The sequence below is a fragment of the Aquila chrysaetos genome, chromosome 1, assembly GCF_900496995.4.
Source record: "Aquila chrysaetos chrysaetos chromosome 1, bAquChr1.4, whole genome shotgun sequence".
Classification (NCBI taxonomy): domain Eukaryota; kingdom Metazoa; phylum Chordata; class Aves; order Accipitriformes; family Accipitridae; genus Aquila; species Aquila chrysaetos.
This window is the reverse complement of record NC_044004.1, coordinates 68,160,441-68,173,884: the sequence shown is the minus strand read 5'-3', so window position 1 is coordinate 68,173,884 and position 13,444 is coordinate 68,160,441. Positions and strand designations below refer to the sequence as shown.

Sequence of the window (13,444 nt, the reverse complement as noted above, 5' to 3'; positions counted from 1 at the left end):
CTTTACAACATTTTCATTTCTTCACTGCTGAGGATTCTTAATACAGAAATTTGCAATTCGGGCCTGCTTAAAGTACAATCAAGAGATGTATCAGGGTAGCCAGAGCCTTGGAAGGTATTGTGTTTCTAGGTATAACACCTTGGAGCTTGTAACTGTCAAAACCCATGTTTTACCATGATTAGTCATCATTTTGCATGCTGTAGCCAGCTCTTTTGGCAGATAAAGAAAAGGGTGGGGCCATGATCTAACATAACTTCTCCTATTCTATATGCACGTACAAAGTCAAGCAGAGAATAATCCCTTCCTTTACAAAAAATCATGACTACAAATCTGACGGACTCACATCTCCAACCTAGGTAGCTTGGGCACCGTTAGCTGTCATGTAGATACAGCTACTCAAGAGCAAGAGAAGTGCCTAAGACATACCAGGCTTCTTTGGCATGTTTCATAGCCCTCATCCTCTGTGCTACTGCAGCTTAACAGTTGCCAATACCTACATTAGCTTGTTCAAAGCAAGTCAGGTGAGTAGTCACTACAGAATTAATAGATCTTTACTGCAGAGGGGGATAGTGATTTTCTGCCTGGCCTTACACTGAGAAAATGGGAAAGTGGTATCTTAATTTTTTCTTTGCGAACCCAAAGAAGGGCCAGCCACCATTCACCCAGTAATAAAAAAAGAGTAATATTCTGTTTTGTGTCAGAGAAGACAGACAGTACAATGCCTTAAGTCTTGAGGGAAACTCCGTATTTTTTTCCAGACTAGACTTTTTCATGATAGAGTGCAAGTTTCTCTTTTTTTTTAATGTCTGGCACTTCTTCTTTTATTGGATCAGGATGTGGCTTGGGCTGGAATTGGGAAGGATAGGGCAAAATGGAGCTAGGAAATTTAGAAAATAAAAAGTGTGGATGATTAGAGTTTTTCAGAGGAACATCCCCAACTTTGGCAGGGTTACACAGACTGCAGGGATGGCAGAAAGAGCAAGAGACAATTGCAAGAGAAGACAAAAGAAATTCCCTAATGGAAATAATTAATGCAGGTGAAAATGGAGAGGAATTCCCCAGGACTTACTATACCTTTGTTTCTAAACTCTACAGACTATATGACTGTAGATACTGTAGTTAGAAGAATATGATTTATGAAATGCACACTGCAGCAAATTTCCCTTTTGTAATAGCTGTTTTTCTCCACAAATGCGCCTGCACAATCTTCACTTCTGTCCCTAAGAAAAATAATAGTTTTCTCTTCCCTTTTCTCAAAAACACTACAGTTCAGGTCTTCCATAGGCATGCTAAGTTTAATGATTATTATTCTGTTCTTAATGTGGTAAGTAGAACAGCTTGTTTTGTTTTATTAGCAGGAATTAGTATCTTTTACTTGCTCTGCATAATTCAAAAGCTCCAAATCTCCCCACACCAGTTTGATTTTCAAGGAGACAAACCAGCATTTACATCCAAGCAGAGAGTAAATGTTGGACGTGCCAGTCAAAATGGAGAGTGTTGTGTTTCAATGCATTGCAAGCAAGTACAAACATGAGATTAAAATGGAAATACCATTTTAACCTTAACTATAGTATCTACTACCACAAACACCACAATAAACAATTACTAAACTTTGGGAAGGACTTATAATTAAATTTTGTTTTTAATAGGAGCTTTATTCATGTTTAAAGCTATCCTTGAAAGACTTAAAAGATTCATGCTAGACCATGATTCCCAAGAGGCTGAGTGCACTAGGAAACTTGTTTAAAATGCACATTTCCTGTAGAAAACCGGTTCCATGTGGGCTTTCAAGACAAACAAAAGAATGTCTACTTCTCTTAAATCAACCCAATTTTGTGCTTTGATGTAAGCTTTGTGAAACTCAGATTCCACAATTAATCATTTACAGACGTTTTCTTGTAGGTTTTACAACCTCACAAAGCCAGGTCCTCATACAGAATTGATGCGCTGGTCAGGGCTGTAACACAGAACTCTATGCGTGTGTTTTCTTGACTGACAGGCAATGCTCACAAAAGCTGTTAGACTGATACGACAGAAAGTTTTCCTTGTAAACATAGCATGGATTCAGAGTACACATTTTGTTGTGCTGCCCAACCAATATGATTCTAGTCTGACTTGGAGGAATTTGCCAGGGAAAAGATAATTGTCTCCATGTATTAGCAATCCTTTTCTCTGCAGAAAGAGTGGTAATTAGATTTCCCCTCAGTACAAACTCTTCAAATATGAGGCATATTGTTTTCTTGTTTTCTGCTGGCAGAAGCTCTATTCCCAGTAGGGGAAATTGTGGCCCCAAGGAGAGTGCAACTATGCAGCAGACTGTAGCCCCTCCTCACATAGGGATGAGGCTAATGAGGAGGAGGAAACAAGCTAATCAACACAATTCAAAATGTCCTGTGAGGTGGGGTTGTGGCCTAGATACCAGCAGCATACTCTAAATTAGCGAGCTCTGTAAGCAGTTGTGTTAGGGCAGAGGGAGAAAAATCAAAAGCGTTCCCTTTTCTTAGTAAATCAACTTTCTAGTGTAACTAAAACAGATTTAAAAATCAACATTATTAAATACTAGTCTATTAATTGCATCCATTTTTTTCATCTTTCAAAGTTTAGTACCATTCAGTTTTAAAAGTAAACAAGATGTCAAAAGTTTGACTTTTTCAAACAGGATTCATATAATCCTCAGTTATTAGCATTTTGACATTTGGTGTGGGAACTGTGATGTTACAAGAGCACATCCACTAGGAATAAACAAGCTAGGGGAAAGATTGTGAGAAAGAAGGTTCCCTTTTACACACATCCATCTCAGTGACTAATAACATAGAGACAGGAAGTATTTAAAATGTCATATTTCAGTGCACACTTTTGGCTAAGCATCAAAGTCAAAAACCAAGATACAACATTTTCTCAAGTCTGAAAATATAATCGTCTACAGAAGAGTAACTTTAAATGTTTTGTCAAATGTAGTATTACCCATAATACATAAATGTATTAACTTAAACCACAGCTTAAATCACAGCTAACGCTTAAAATTACACAGCAAAGTACTACTCTATCAAGTCCTTCAGTGTCCTGTCACAAAAGGCAAATGGTATGAATGGCAGGCAAAGGGTTAAAAGTAACTGTACCGCTAGAAGCCACCGGTCTTAAGCTTTGCATATATATCAGACAAACACTTATGAAGTGGCTCCTATCTGCCCAGTACATAAGCAAACCAACTACCAATCTTTTCACTGATAACAAAAGGTGATTAAACTTACAGGACATTTTGAATTTTCCTTTTTTGGAATCAGGACAGAAGCTGTAGAGGTAAATGGCATTTCCTGAGACAGGCTTTTAGTAAGATTTGTTATCTCAAACTGACACTGTCTACATTTTGGCATGTCTTTTTCATGAAACTGGATTTTAGTTTTCATGAATGAGTGTTAAACGTTCAGAAAACACAACCAAAAAAAATTAATTTCAACCCAAGAGAGATTGCAACAAAGGTACAGGCAGGCTATCTGTAAGGTAAAATAAATGTTTACATTGTCAGAATTCCCATTTTGATGTTGGTTCAAAACAGATCAACAATAAGGAAGTTTACATCGTTTGTGCTGTTTACCAATAGACAGATACCAGCGTACCATCACACTTTCCAAGACCTTTCTGTGGTACTTTCCACTGAATAGTAAGAAAATATCATCTCTTTTCTTTATCTTATCAACAGTTTTACAAAGATGCAAAGGATTGGTGGCTGTTTGGTTTCTATTTCTGCATGCCACTGGCATGTACTGCCATCTTTTATACGCTAATGACTTGTGAAATGTTAAACAGAAGAAACAGCAACTTGAGAATCGCTCTCAGTGAACACCTTAAGCAGGTAAATATTGGGAACACCATTGTTTGAAAATACTGTTCTTCTTTCTTTGGGTTATCTTAGAAATGCTTCAAAGTGTACTTGAATACAGTAAATTACAGAAATAGAAAGTGAGGATGTAGGTTATTTATGACGTTAAGGTATTCTTTTAAGCCCAGAACACAAGACTAAATCATAGTATAAGGAGGTATTGAAGACAGTACGCTCAGGAAACTAGCCAGTTTCTTTCTTTTCTTAAGTATGTATGATTACTGTGCTCTCCTGCTCTTTAACCTCAGATCACTACTGGCTAAATGCTTTGAAATTTAACTACAAAGATTTGCCAAAAAAATGTTTCTTTTTATTCATAAAGATATGACTTCATGGGTCCTCCCTACTTTTGGCACACTTTGATATGTAACTTTAGTTTCATATAAGAAGCAACTGTAGAATAACCTGGTTTAGAATAGAGTGGATTTTTTTTTTTCAGGGTTACTGCACTGTTGCAGTACCACTGCTGTAGCTGCTTTGAAAAGAGCAACAGGAGGACAGTACAAACGATCATTGAGTAAAGTCACTCACGGAACCGTCAGATCTCACTTTGCTGTTTTTGCACCACTGTCTGATGTTTAATTCCTAACTGAAATTTTACAAACAATCTGTAGCTTTCCCCCCGCATTAACGTCAGCCCCTCAAATTCCACTCTTGCTTTCAAATTCCACTCTTTCTTTCAAACTCCACATTCACAGATGTGAATCCCTAAAGCAGTCCCCTCTGCATCAGAGTGAGTTCTCTCAGGGGTTCCTCCTCTGCTGGTTCATTCCAGATCAGGGCAGACTGGAAAATCCTCCCCTTGTGCAGATGCTTCACTTTTTCCCCTCATCAGGCCCCAGGGCATGCAACACAGTCTGTCCTAAGGCCACAGGCAAGCTACTCCACCCATTAGAACTAGAATGGTATGTACTGGGTGGGGGAATCCACCCTCCAGCTTTCCCATCCTGATGTGCCGTGACCAGCAAGCTACTTAGAGTGGTTGCTGGAGGATGGATGACTTTATGGCACAATTTACAAGTGCCTGTCTTTTTAACTATCACCTTTTAGCCCTTCCTTCCTTCCTTCCTTCCCTACAGCCTTGTCCACATTAATGGCTAGTCATGATCCTTTTCGTATTTTGATAAAAACTGGTATTACAAGAAAGAAGAAACAATAATAGTAATACTCAAAGCCTAACAAGACTTACTGTAATCACACATTTGACTTTAAGTTTTTTAATGGCAGAGCCTTGCAATGCTTGTTATTTGTTACACTACAGTGGCAGTTTCAGAAGTGGTATTCTTACCCCTTCACGTGCTTCTATCAAATCCATGCCTACCAAACACCACTGGTATGCTTTGTCAAAAATCCACTAAAACATCTGTAAATCTCTAGAGCCATATAAAATATCCATTAAATTGAAATTATTTCCTAAGTATTATGAGATTAATCTGCAATACAGACATTTCTAAAATTTTGTTTGTAGAGGAACTATTTACTTAAGAACATCAAGATCACAGAGAAAGGATCACATAGCAAAATTAATATACTGCGCAGTATCTCTTTATGTAACATGATGCATACTAAATATAAAATAATACATCAGAGAGAATTTGACAACCTGACTAGGTACGTGGTTGAATGGGACTTCTATTGCCAATTGATTTAGGTGCCTTGGGTTTACAGATTGCCCCACATAAAAGAATAGGTACAAGTGGTCTATCAAGCAGGTGTGATCCCAGTTTCCTTCATACATGAAAAAGTTCTTTTGCAGATTATGCATGTTTCCAAAGAAGGAGGTTTATCTGAGGGATTGCCAGAAAACTAATCCAGTGTAGAGGAAAAAGAAGGGCTGGGAAAGTAATCAGGTTCAGGAAAGACCAGCTGTGGATTTTCCTTGGCTAACATCTACAGTGTCCTGGCAATGACCTGTGTCCTCCAGCTGCTCCAGTCTCAGTGATGAGCAGATTCTGTTGAGGATGGTCAGAATCAAGAACATGACAAGCCCCATAAAAAATGGTTTAGGGACATCAGATAGTCTGGAAGCTGCATTTTGGGAATCCTTGCATGCTTTATCTAGACTTCTTTGCTGCCAACATCACTACACTACAATCACCTACCAATATGAATTAGGCACTCAGTCATAGTTATCTTTACTTCTTTTTCTAGCGTCGAGAAGTTGCAAAGACAGTTTTCTGCTTAGTAGTGATTTTTGCTCTTTGCTGGTTCCCTCTCCATTTGAGCCGAATTTTGAAGAAAATGGTATACAATGAAAGAGACCCCGGCAGATGTGAACTGCTCAGGTACTTCATTTTCTATGTCAATCAGTTGTTTATACTGGAAAAATAAAATGCCGCACACTTGGAGTTTATGTGAGAAATGCCATTGTGCATGCAACTGTGGTGTTAGAAGAACAAAAACTTGGCTTTATGACTTTTCAGCTGTATCCATTTTTAGGGATTTCAGTTTTAATGGGGTAGCATAATTTCAATAAATGTTGTTTGTCACCATTGCAGTCACTTCCCTCTAGCTTTTATGAACTTCTGTGAGACAGATTCTTACAGACCTGGCATGGTACAAGATTAGATTGAGGGAGTTAGGTAAGAGTCAGTTAGTTTCTGTGACAGAAGAGATTGTAACCACAAAGAGCACGGATGCTTCTACAGTATATGAAGAGTCTAAATGTTTTGCTTTCTCTTTTGTTGCTTAGTTTCTTGCTGCCATTGGATTATATCAGCATCAACCTGGCAACCATGAACTCTTGTATAAACCCAATAGCTCTGTATTTTGTGAGCAAGAAGTTTAAAAACTGTTTCCAGGTAAGATCATCTTGATAAGATTTTATGTCCAGTTAATGAACTGTATTAAACCACTCAGTTATTACCTATTTTTAGCAGTTGGGAGATGAGGCATGCAAAGGAATGAAAGATTATAAATTGTCTAGTTTACCAGCTAGCAGCTCACATAGCACACATACCAAACTGAAAGAAGAACTATCCACTTTATCTGAAATGCTAAACCAGTAAATAAGTTTGACTTAGTCCTCATATGTAAACATGTAAACTGAGATAGACATGCTCTTGTAAGTACTATTTATCTGCATGTGACACGTACATGAAATAGAATTTGTTTGTAACATATTTCCCACTCCAGATGAAGTCAAAGAACACATACATAGGACACCAAACTGTCTGCAGTTAAACAATCCCATTAACAACTAAAAATTTCAGGCTTGATTACCAAATCAGGCACCTGAGTTGACTTTGGCAATTAAATATGCATTGTGGCTTTTGCCTGCATTTTTCCAGTTCCTACACATAAAAACATATTTTAAGGCTAAAATAATTTCCTTGTGACATTGTGCCTCTGCAAGTCCCAGTGCACCTAACAAAGCCAATACAGGAAGAAAGAAAATGGGAGCATATAGTGGTAAAGAAAGTGATTAAATGGAAAAGGAAGACTGAAATAGCTTTGTCTGCAAAGAAAAATAAAAGACAACAGGACTGCACCACTAAACTTTAAGTCTGCAGATAGGCAACTCAAGCTACTGAAAAAATGTAGTAAGTTATTAGAATAGAGAATACCTGTTTGTCTGTAGCTTGCTCAGACTTACGAAGTATTTCAAGGAAGCATTTTCACATGATAAATAAGAAGTCAGCTTTGCTTTTTATAGTCCCCTACTTCATTTGGGAACTGTGGAGAGGATAATATACCTGAACTTGTCCTCCGGTGAAAGGGAGAGGTAACAGTGCATACTACCAGGCTGCTCCTCATGTCATTAGTTCGTTCTTCCCATTTGTCCTTCCGAATAAAATTACCATCCAACAACTCTAATTAAAGAATTTTCAGCTATTATTTAATCCTTCCCAGCTTCTCAGTATAGCTTACCCTTTCCCTTCTACTATCAAGGTCATTAATTCAGGCAATCTTTCCATTTTGTATTTGAGTTTCTCACCCTACCTCTGTTGCTATTTTACATACCCACCCACAGATAGCACATATATCTTAAGTCTGGCTTTACCTCTCTGTAACACTCCCTTCTCCTTGAGTTCACAGAAGTCATGGATCTACTGCTGATATTGCTGTTGCTCCTCTGAGGCCCTAACTCTTTCTCCTAAAGTAGAGATTCCATCTACATAGAATTAGGCACTAGTTTTTGTGAAGGGAGGGGAGGATAGCTGAAGAATCCTTTCTGCTACTTTCAGAAAATACAACTGAACATACCAGCCTGTGAAGAACCTGGGAGTATGATCCTGAATGATCATCTATTCTTAACGGTGAAAAATTATACACCTCAATATATTCACCATCCCTTTTCCTAAACAATTTATATTCTTCTAAGGTGTGAGAAGAGACCTACGTCACAGGCTGGGGAATTTTCTTCTTTTCTTTTACATGCTAAGCAGCACACTGATCCCTAAGTTTGAAGTGCAGTGATAAAGAGGGGAAAAAACCCAACCCAGCTCTTACAATATGTATTGAGTTCTGCCAGCTCTCAATCTATTTACCTTAGTCAAATTTCCCTTTTGATACTGTGAAAATTTTTCTTATTTAAGTGGCACAGGCTGGGCCTAATTTGCTGCATTTGTGATGTTTAATCACAAGAATTGTTTGCATCCTAGGATAAAAAATTTGCCTGCATACAGCTATCACTCCCTTCAGCTAGAATCGTCTGTTCATTTCTGAATGAAAAATGTGGCTGGCAATTTGCAGAGTTGAAAGATTTGTGTTAACCTTTTTTTTTTTTTTAAATTTCCAGTCATGTCTTTGCTGTTGCTGCTCCCAATCTAAGAGTCTAGTGACTTCGGTGCCCATGAATGGAACAAGCATTCAGTGGAAAAATCAGGAATTAAACAATCACAATACAGATCGAAGCAGCCATAAAGACAGCATAAACTGAAAATTAAGGACTCTCATACCACTTCAGAATCAAACAGGAAAAAAAAAGTCACAACAAAGCTATTTCAGCAGGAAGCCCAGTGACTGTTCCATAATCAATTCAGACATGTACACCCTTGTACCTAATTCTAGAGGTGACTGAGTAGATTGACTGACTATAACTGTGATGTTCTATGGACTGAGATCCACTGGATGGTAATTCTGTCTCTGAAAATGATATTGATGTGATTATGACACCAAAAAACTGACTTGAACTACACAGGTGGTTTGCTCTTCTGAACCAAGCAGGAACTGTCCAGTGTCTGACTGGTACAATACAATCTTTTTACCTGACTGTCACCTAGAATTAATCACTCTGGAATTTTTTAGAAGATATCAAAATGGAATCTGTCTGTGACTATATTTTCTCTCTGCCCATTTGTCTTTTAACTTTTATTTGTGTGGTGGATATATTCCATTCACCAGTATGTTTTGCATGTTGTTGTTGTTGTTTTTCAGGTTTATGTTGGAAAATGTTTTGGTCCACACCAGTATTTTATTTACTTATGTTACAATGGGTCAGGACATTAGCTGGGCAGTTCACCTTTGTAGCACTTCAGTACTCAAAAATAGGAAATGACCATTTAAAGTAGCATAAACATTTGGCACTTAAGCACAGATTAATACCAAAAAAAGAGGTATTAATAATACAGTACTATACTGTGTTATTTATTCTAATGCTCTGTACAAAATAACCATAATAAACATAATCTATATCAGCAAAAAGAATGAAAGATGCCCACAAAGGGGCACCTTACAATGTGTTTTTAATTAACCTGCCATGTTAATTCTTAAACTATATGAACCTATTAATCTATTTAGACTGTAGCTGTGTTAAATCTAAGTCAAAATGAGGGTCAGTGGAACACAGTGAAACATTATTACAGCTGTCCAAAGAGTTCTGAGAATATGGTTATTATCATAGCAACTATGCAGAACACTACTTACACATTGTGAACATGAGTTTATAGTCATAGTGAATGTAGAACTGTGGAAGTCCCTAACAGTTGGATGTGCACAAGGGTATTTTGTGCCTTATGCTTGCAGAGTTCTTTGTCTTACTCTCACAATGTTAAAAGATTTTAATGGGGTTTGATAGTTTATTAGAATTGTTAACCATACAAATGCTATGAATAATATATAGAAAATATTGCTTGCATACATGTAAACTGGTGATTTACTTATTATTTCCATCCATTATGGTTACATGGCAAGAGATTCCTTGTTTGGCTATAAAAATTTTTAATAGGTAGCCTTTCATTAAATAGTGGAATTAAATAGTGTGTTGTCATATATAATATGCCTCATGCACAAATCTGCTAGGAAATTTGTAGCATGTGTTGTGCCAGGCTAAGAAGCAGTAATTAAAATTCCACAAAATTTTAAACATCCATTACATTTCAAGTGAAAGATATAATCCTGCATATTTTTATTTATGAGGTCAAAATGCTAGTGCCTACAGTGACTTCTGCTGCACGAGTTTCCCAAATGTTTACATTCACACAAATCTTCTAAAGTATATTAAAAAAAAGTTCTTTAAATTGGTTTATGTATTTTTGTGTGCTTTTGTCTCTGTGACATATATGCATGTATAAATACATACAAATTTATGTTCATATGTTATAAACCTAAATACAGTCTTCTGACAGTGCTCTGTAGTAGTGCCTAAGAGCATGGTATTGAATGAGACTTGGCTGAATTTTATTCTAAACATTTCATCCTCAAACCGTATCAAAAATCATAGTAAATGAGTAACAATGCTTTCCTTTGAGAAGGTTGAATTACCGAGTCTCTTTACATCCTGATAACTTCACTGCTTCTTTGACAGAATGTATTGAGCAGATGATAAAAGTAAACAGAAAACAGACATGAGAAATGGATTTAAGCTGTAAATTGCCCTTTCTTTATTTCAAGGCAGGAAAAAGCTTTGTGTGCATTCCCCTCTTCTGTTATTTATCTGATGGTTAGATGAACCAAAAAATTTATAGTATACCAGCAAATCATTAATGTGGTTGTTTAGAGACAATCTTTTCTACCTGTCTACATAAGACAGTGAGCAGTAGAGACAATCCAGGACAGAAACTTCCAGACTCTTAACTTCTACAAAAAAAACCATCTACCTGCAAAAGTTTCAGACTCTGAAATGGACCATTTTTAGGCTTTACCAGCACTGATACCAACCACAAGTCATGAAAAGCTAACAGTTTTCCTTCCAGCATTAACACTTCAAACATCTATTGCTTTCAAACCAATAGCTGGCTCTATTACGTGGCAAAGATATATGCATGCGCACACACAAAGCATACTTTAAGCCAGTTCGGCCTAGATGGAAAAAACATCTTCCTACTCCCCAAAGAACTGACTGACCTTAGTGGCAACATTATAAAATACAAAACCTTTAACTAAAGAAAAAAAGAGGGTAAAGTATCTAACAGATGTGAGAGATGTTTTCTAGAATGCTTTAGAATGATTTTTGGAAGCTTACTTAGGCATCAAAGCCTGCAAAAACTAATTGGTGATCCTCATTTCATCTCCTTCAGCTGGTGTAAGGACAGACAGAGCCTAAGTAACAGTGACAAGTGAGGTCTGGGGAGGTCTCAGACTCCTTTTTGCCATGCATGCTCTGTTGTATTTTCACTGGTGGCTGCTGCTCCCACTCACAAATGAATCATAAGGACAAAGGGTGTTAGGATGTGGCAACTATGGTGAGGGGGGAATTGTTTCTGTAAAACTTCCTAAGGTTTTTAAATTCTCTCCTATTCTGCCCACCGATAATGGTAAATATTCCTTCTAGTATTGTACCTACCCTCAATTCTGAAAAAGCTACCTTTCCAAAAGAGCCAACAAAAGTCTTCCACAATTCTGAAATTCAACAAGACTTAATTTTAACCTTTCCCTTTCCTGCCAAGTTCTGCAAAAAGGTGCTCTGGCATTTCTCTTTGTGCACCAAAACCAGTGTAGGTTTAGTTGAGACTTTCCTCTGCTGTTGCACAGAAGCTGCTTTCTCTTTTGCATCAGAACAACTTTCCACAACAAGTGTCCTTCCATCTTCTTATTTTATGGACATTTTTATGTCTGCTATTTGCATTCCTCTCAGCTGAATCAAGCTTAGCTTTTCTCTGCAGCTGACAGGATCTCTATTCCACAAGTTTCAGATTAATTTCTTACACTTTTTGGAACATCTGTTCATCATAATCAACATCTATTTAACTATCACAATCATTGTTTTTGTGGACTTCACAATTCCCAACTCTTTTCAGTCCAGTCAGTGTATAATTTCATTGACTGTTTCCTCTTATATGCAGTCTTACATCTCAACTTCAAACACTTCACAGAATTTTCTTTAATTTTAGAATCCAGTTATTCTCCTTGTTTTCAATATGCATTTTTTTCAAACTACCTCACAAAACATTTCCTCTTTGGTATATTTTATACTCATTTGCTTCAAAGATACAGCATACATAGGTTTTCACTTACATTTATGCTTATGTTCATTTATTTACATATGAAACTTTGCTTCAGACCTGACCTAGCCAGCTCCTGTGCTTTGGAAAAAAGTGCCAATGTAGTAGTTCATCATAAATTTCACCTGACAGAATTGTTAGCTTGGTTCTGTGAAAGGAGGCTTATGCAGTTGTCATGTCTGAATATGTTTATTTTTGCTTTTAATATAGTCAGTTTCAGGTGTTTACCTGTCTGTCCCTCTATCTTTCAAAAACAACTATGAAACCCCCACCCAGTTTCAATAAATTTTACAGAATAGAGTTATCGTCATTATGAAATTACAGAGAATTTCACAAAAACTGCAGGATGAGTAGAAGAACAAGATCCTACTTGTGCTCTATGCAGAAAATTGCTGAAATGGAGTTTATATGTACTCAACAAATTCACGATAGAGATGTTATGAACATTTCAGATGCAGAAAAGGCTTTGATCAGAGCTTGCAACTTGTAAGACATCTGAGAATAAAATCACAACACACAAATTCTTCGAAACCAGTATTTGTAAGTTCCATTGCTTGTGGAATTACTTGCTTTTGTTCTGTTTCCCTCTCATCGTTTACATATTTACCACAATCTTGTTAATACATCATTTGATTCTGTGAAGCCTTATGGGTTTCAGTTTGTGAGAAGACATGGTACAAATTCAAATTCTGCTGCATTTGTATGAACAGATTTCTGCTCAAATGTCCCTGAGGCAAAGCATGCATTTTCATTACAAGAAACACAGTTGGACTGCATGCTAACATTGCCTTGCAAAATTTCTTCCAGACAATCAGTTGTGCAAAGCTTGGCTCAGTGAAGTATTCCTCATTTACACTCCTCACCCTTTCAAAGACTAAATAAAGGCAATTATCTCCAAAATCAGACTAAGAGAAGCCACATAAAAAGTTTACAGAACAGAAACAATTCCCAAGTTGCATAGGAAAAAAACCCAACCAAAAGCAGGCGTGTTTAAAATGTGGTTCTAAAAGAAACACAGCTTATCATTACTCCAAGTGTGGGAAAGGAAGATAAGAACTAAATAAAAAAAATGTAGGTCATCTCCAGTTTCCCTAAAGGAAGATGAAATTAATTGACCTCTAGTATCTCATCTACAATCAGCTTTTTCCCTATACAGATACCACTGCTTCTGAAATGAACT

At 37.0% G+C, this 13,444-nt stretch overlaps 1 protein-coding gene across 2 annotated transcripts in view; it reads left to right on the top strand.

Moving 5' to 3' along the window:
- Positions 1-10,680, top strand: part of EDNRA (endothelin receptor type A) — a 35,000-nt gene extending 24,320 nt beyond the window's left edge. For both annotated transcript variants that reach the window (XM_030021451.2, XM_030021442.2), the window contains exons 5-8: positions 3,701-3,853; positions 6,032-6,165; positions 6,573-6,681; positions 8,622-10,680. In XM_030021451.2, the coding sequence (XP_029877311.1) occupies positions 3,701-3,853; positions 6,032-6,165; positions 6,573-6,681; positions 8,622-8,762 (537 nt within the window). In that variant the 3' untranslated portion in view covers positions 8,763-10,680. The remainder of the gene's footprint in view (positions 1-3,700; positions 3,854-6,031; positions 6,166-6,572; positions 6,682-8,621) is intronic.
- The last annotated feature ends 2,764 nt before the right edge of the window (positions 10,681-13,444 follow it).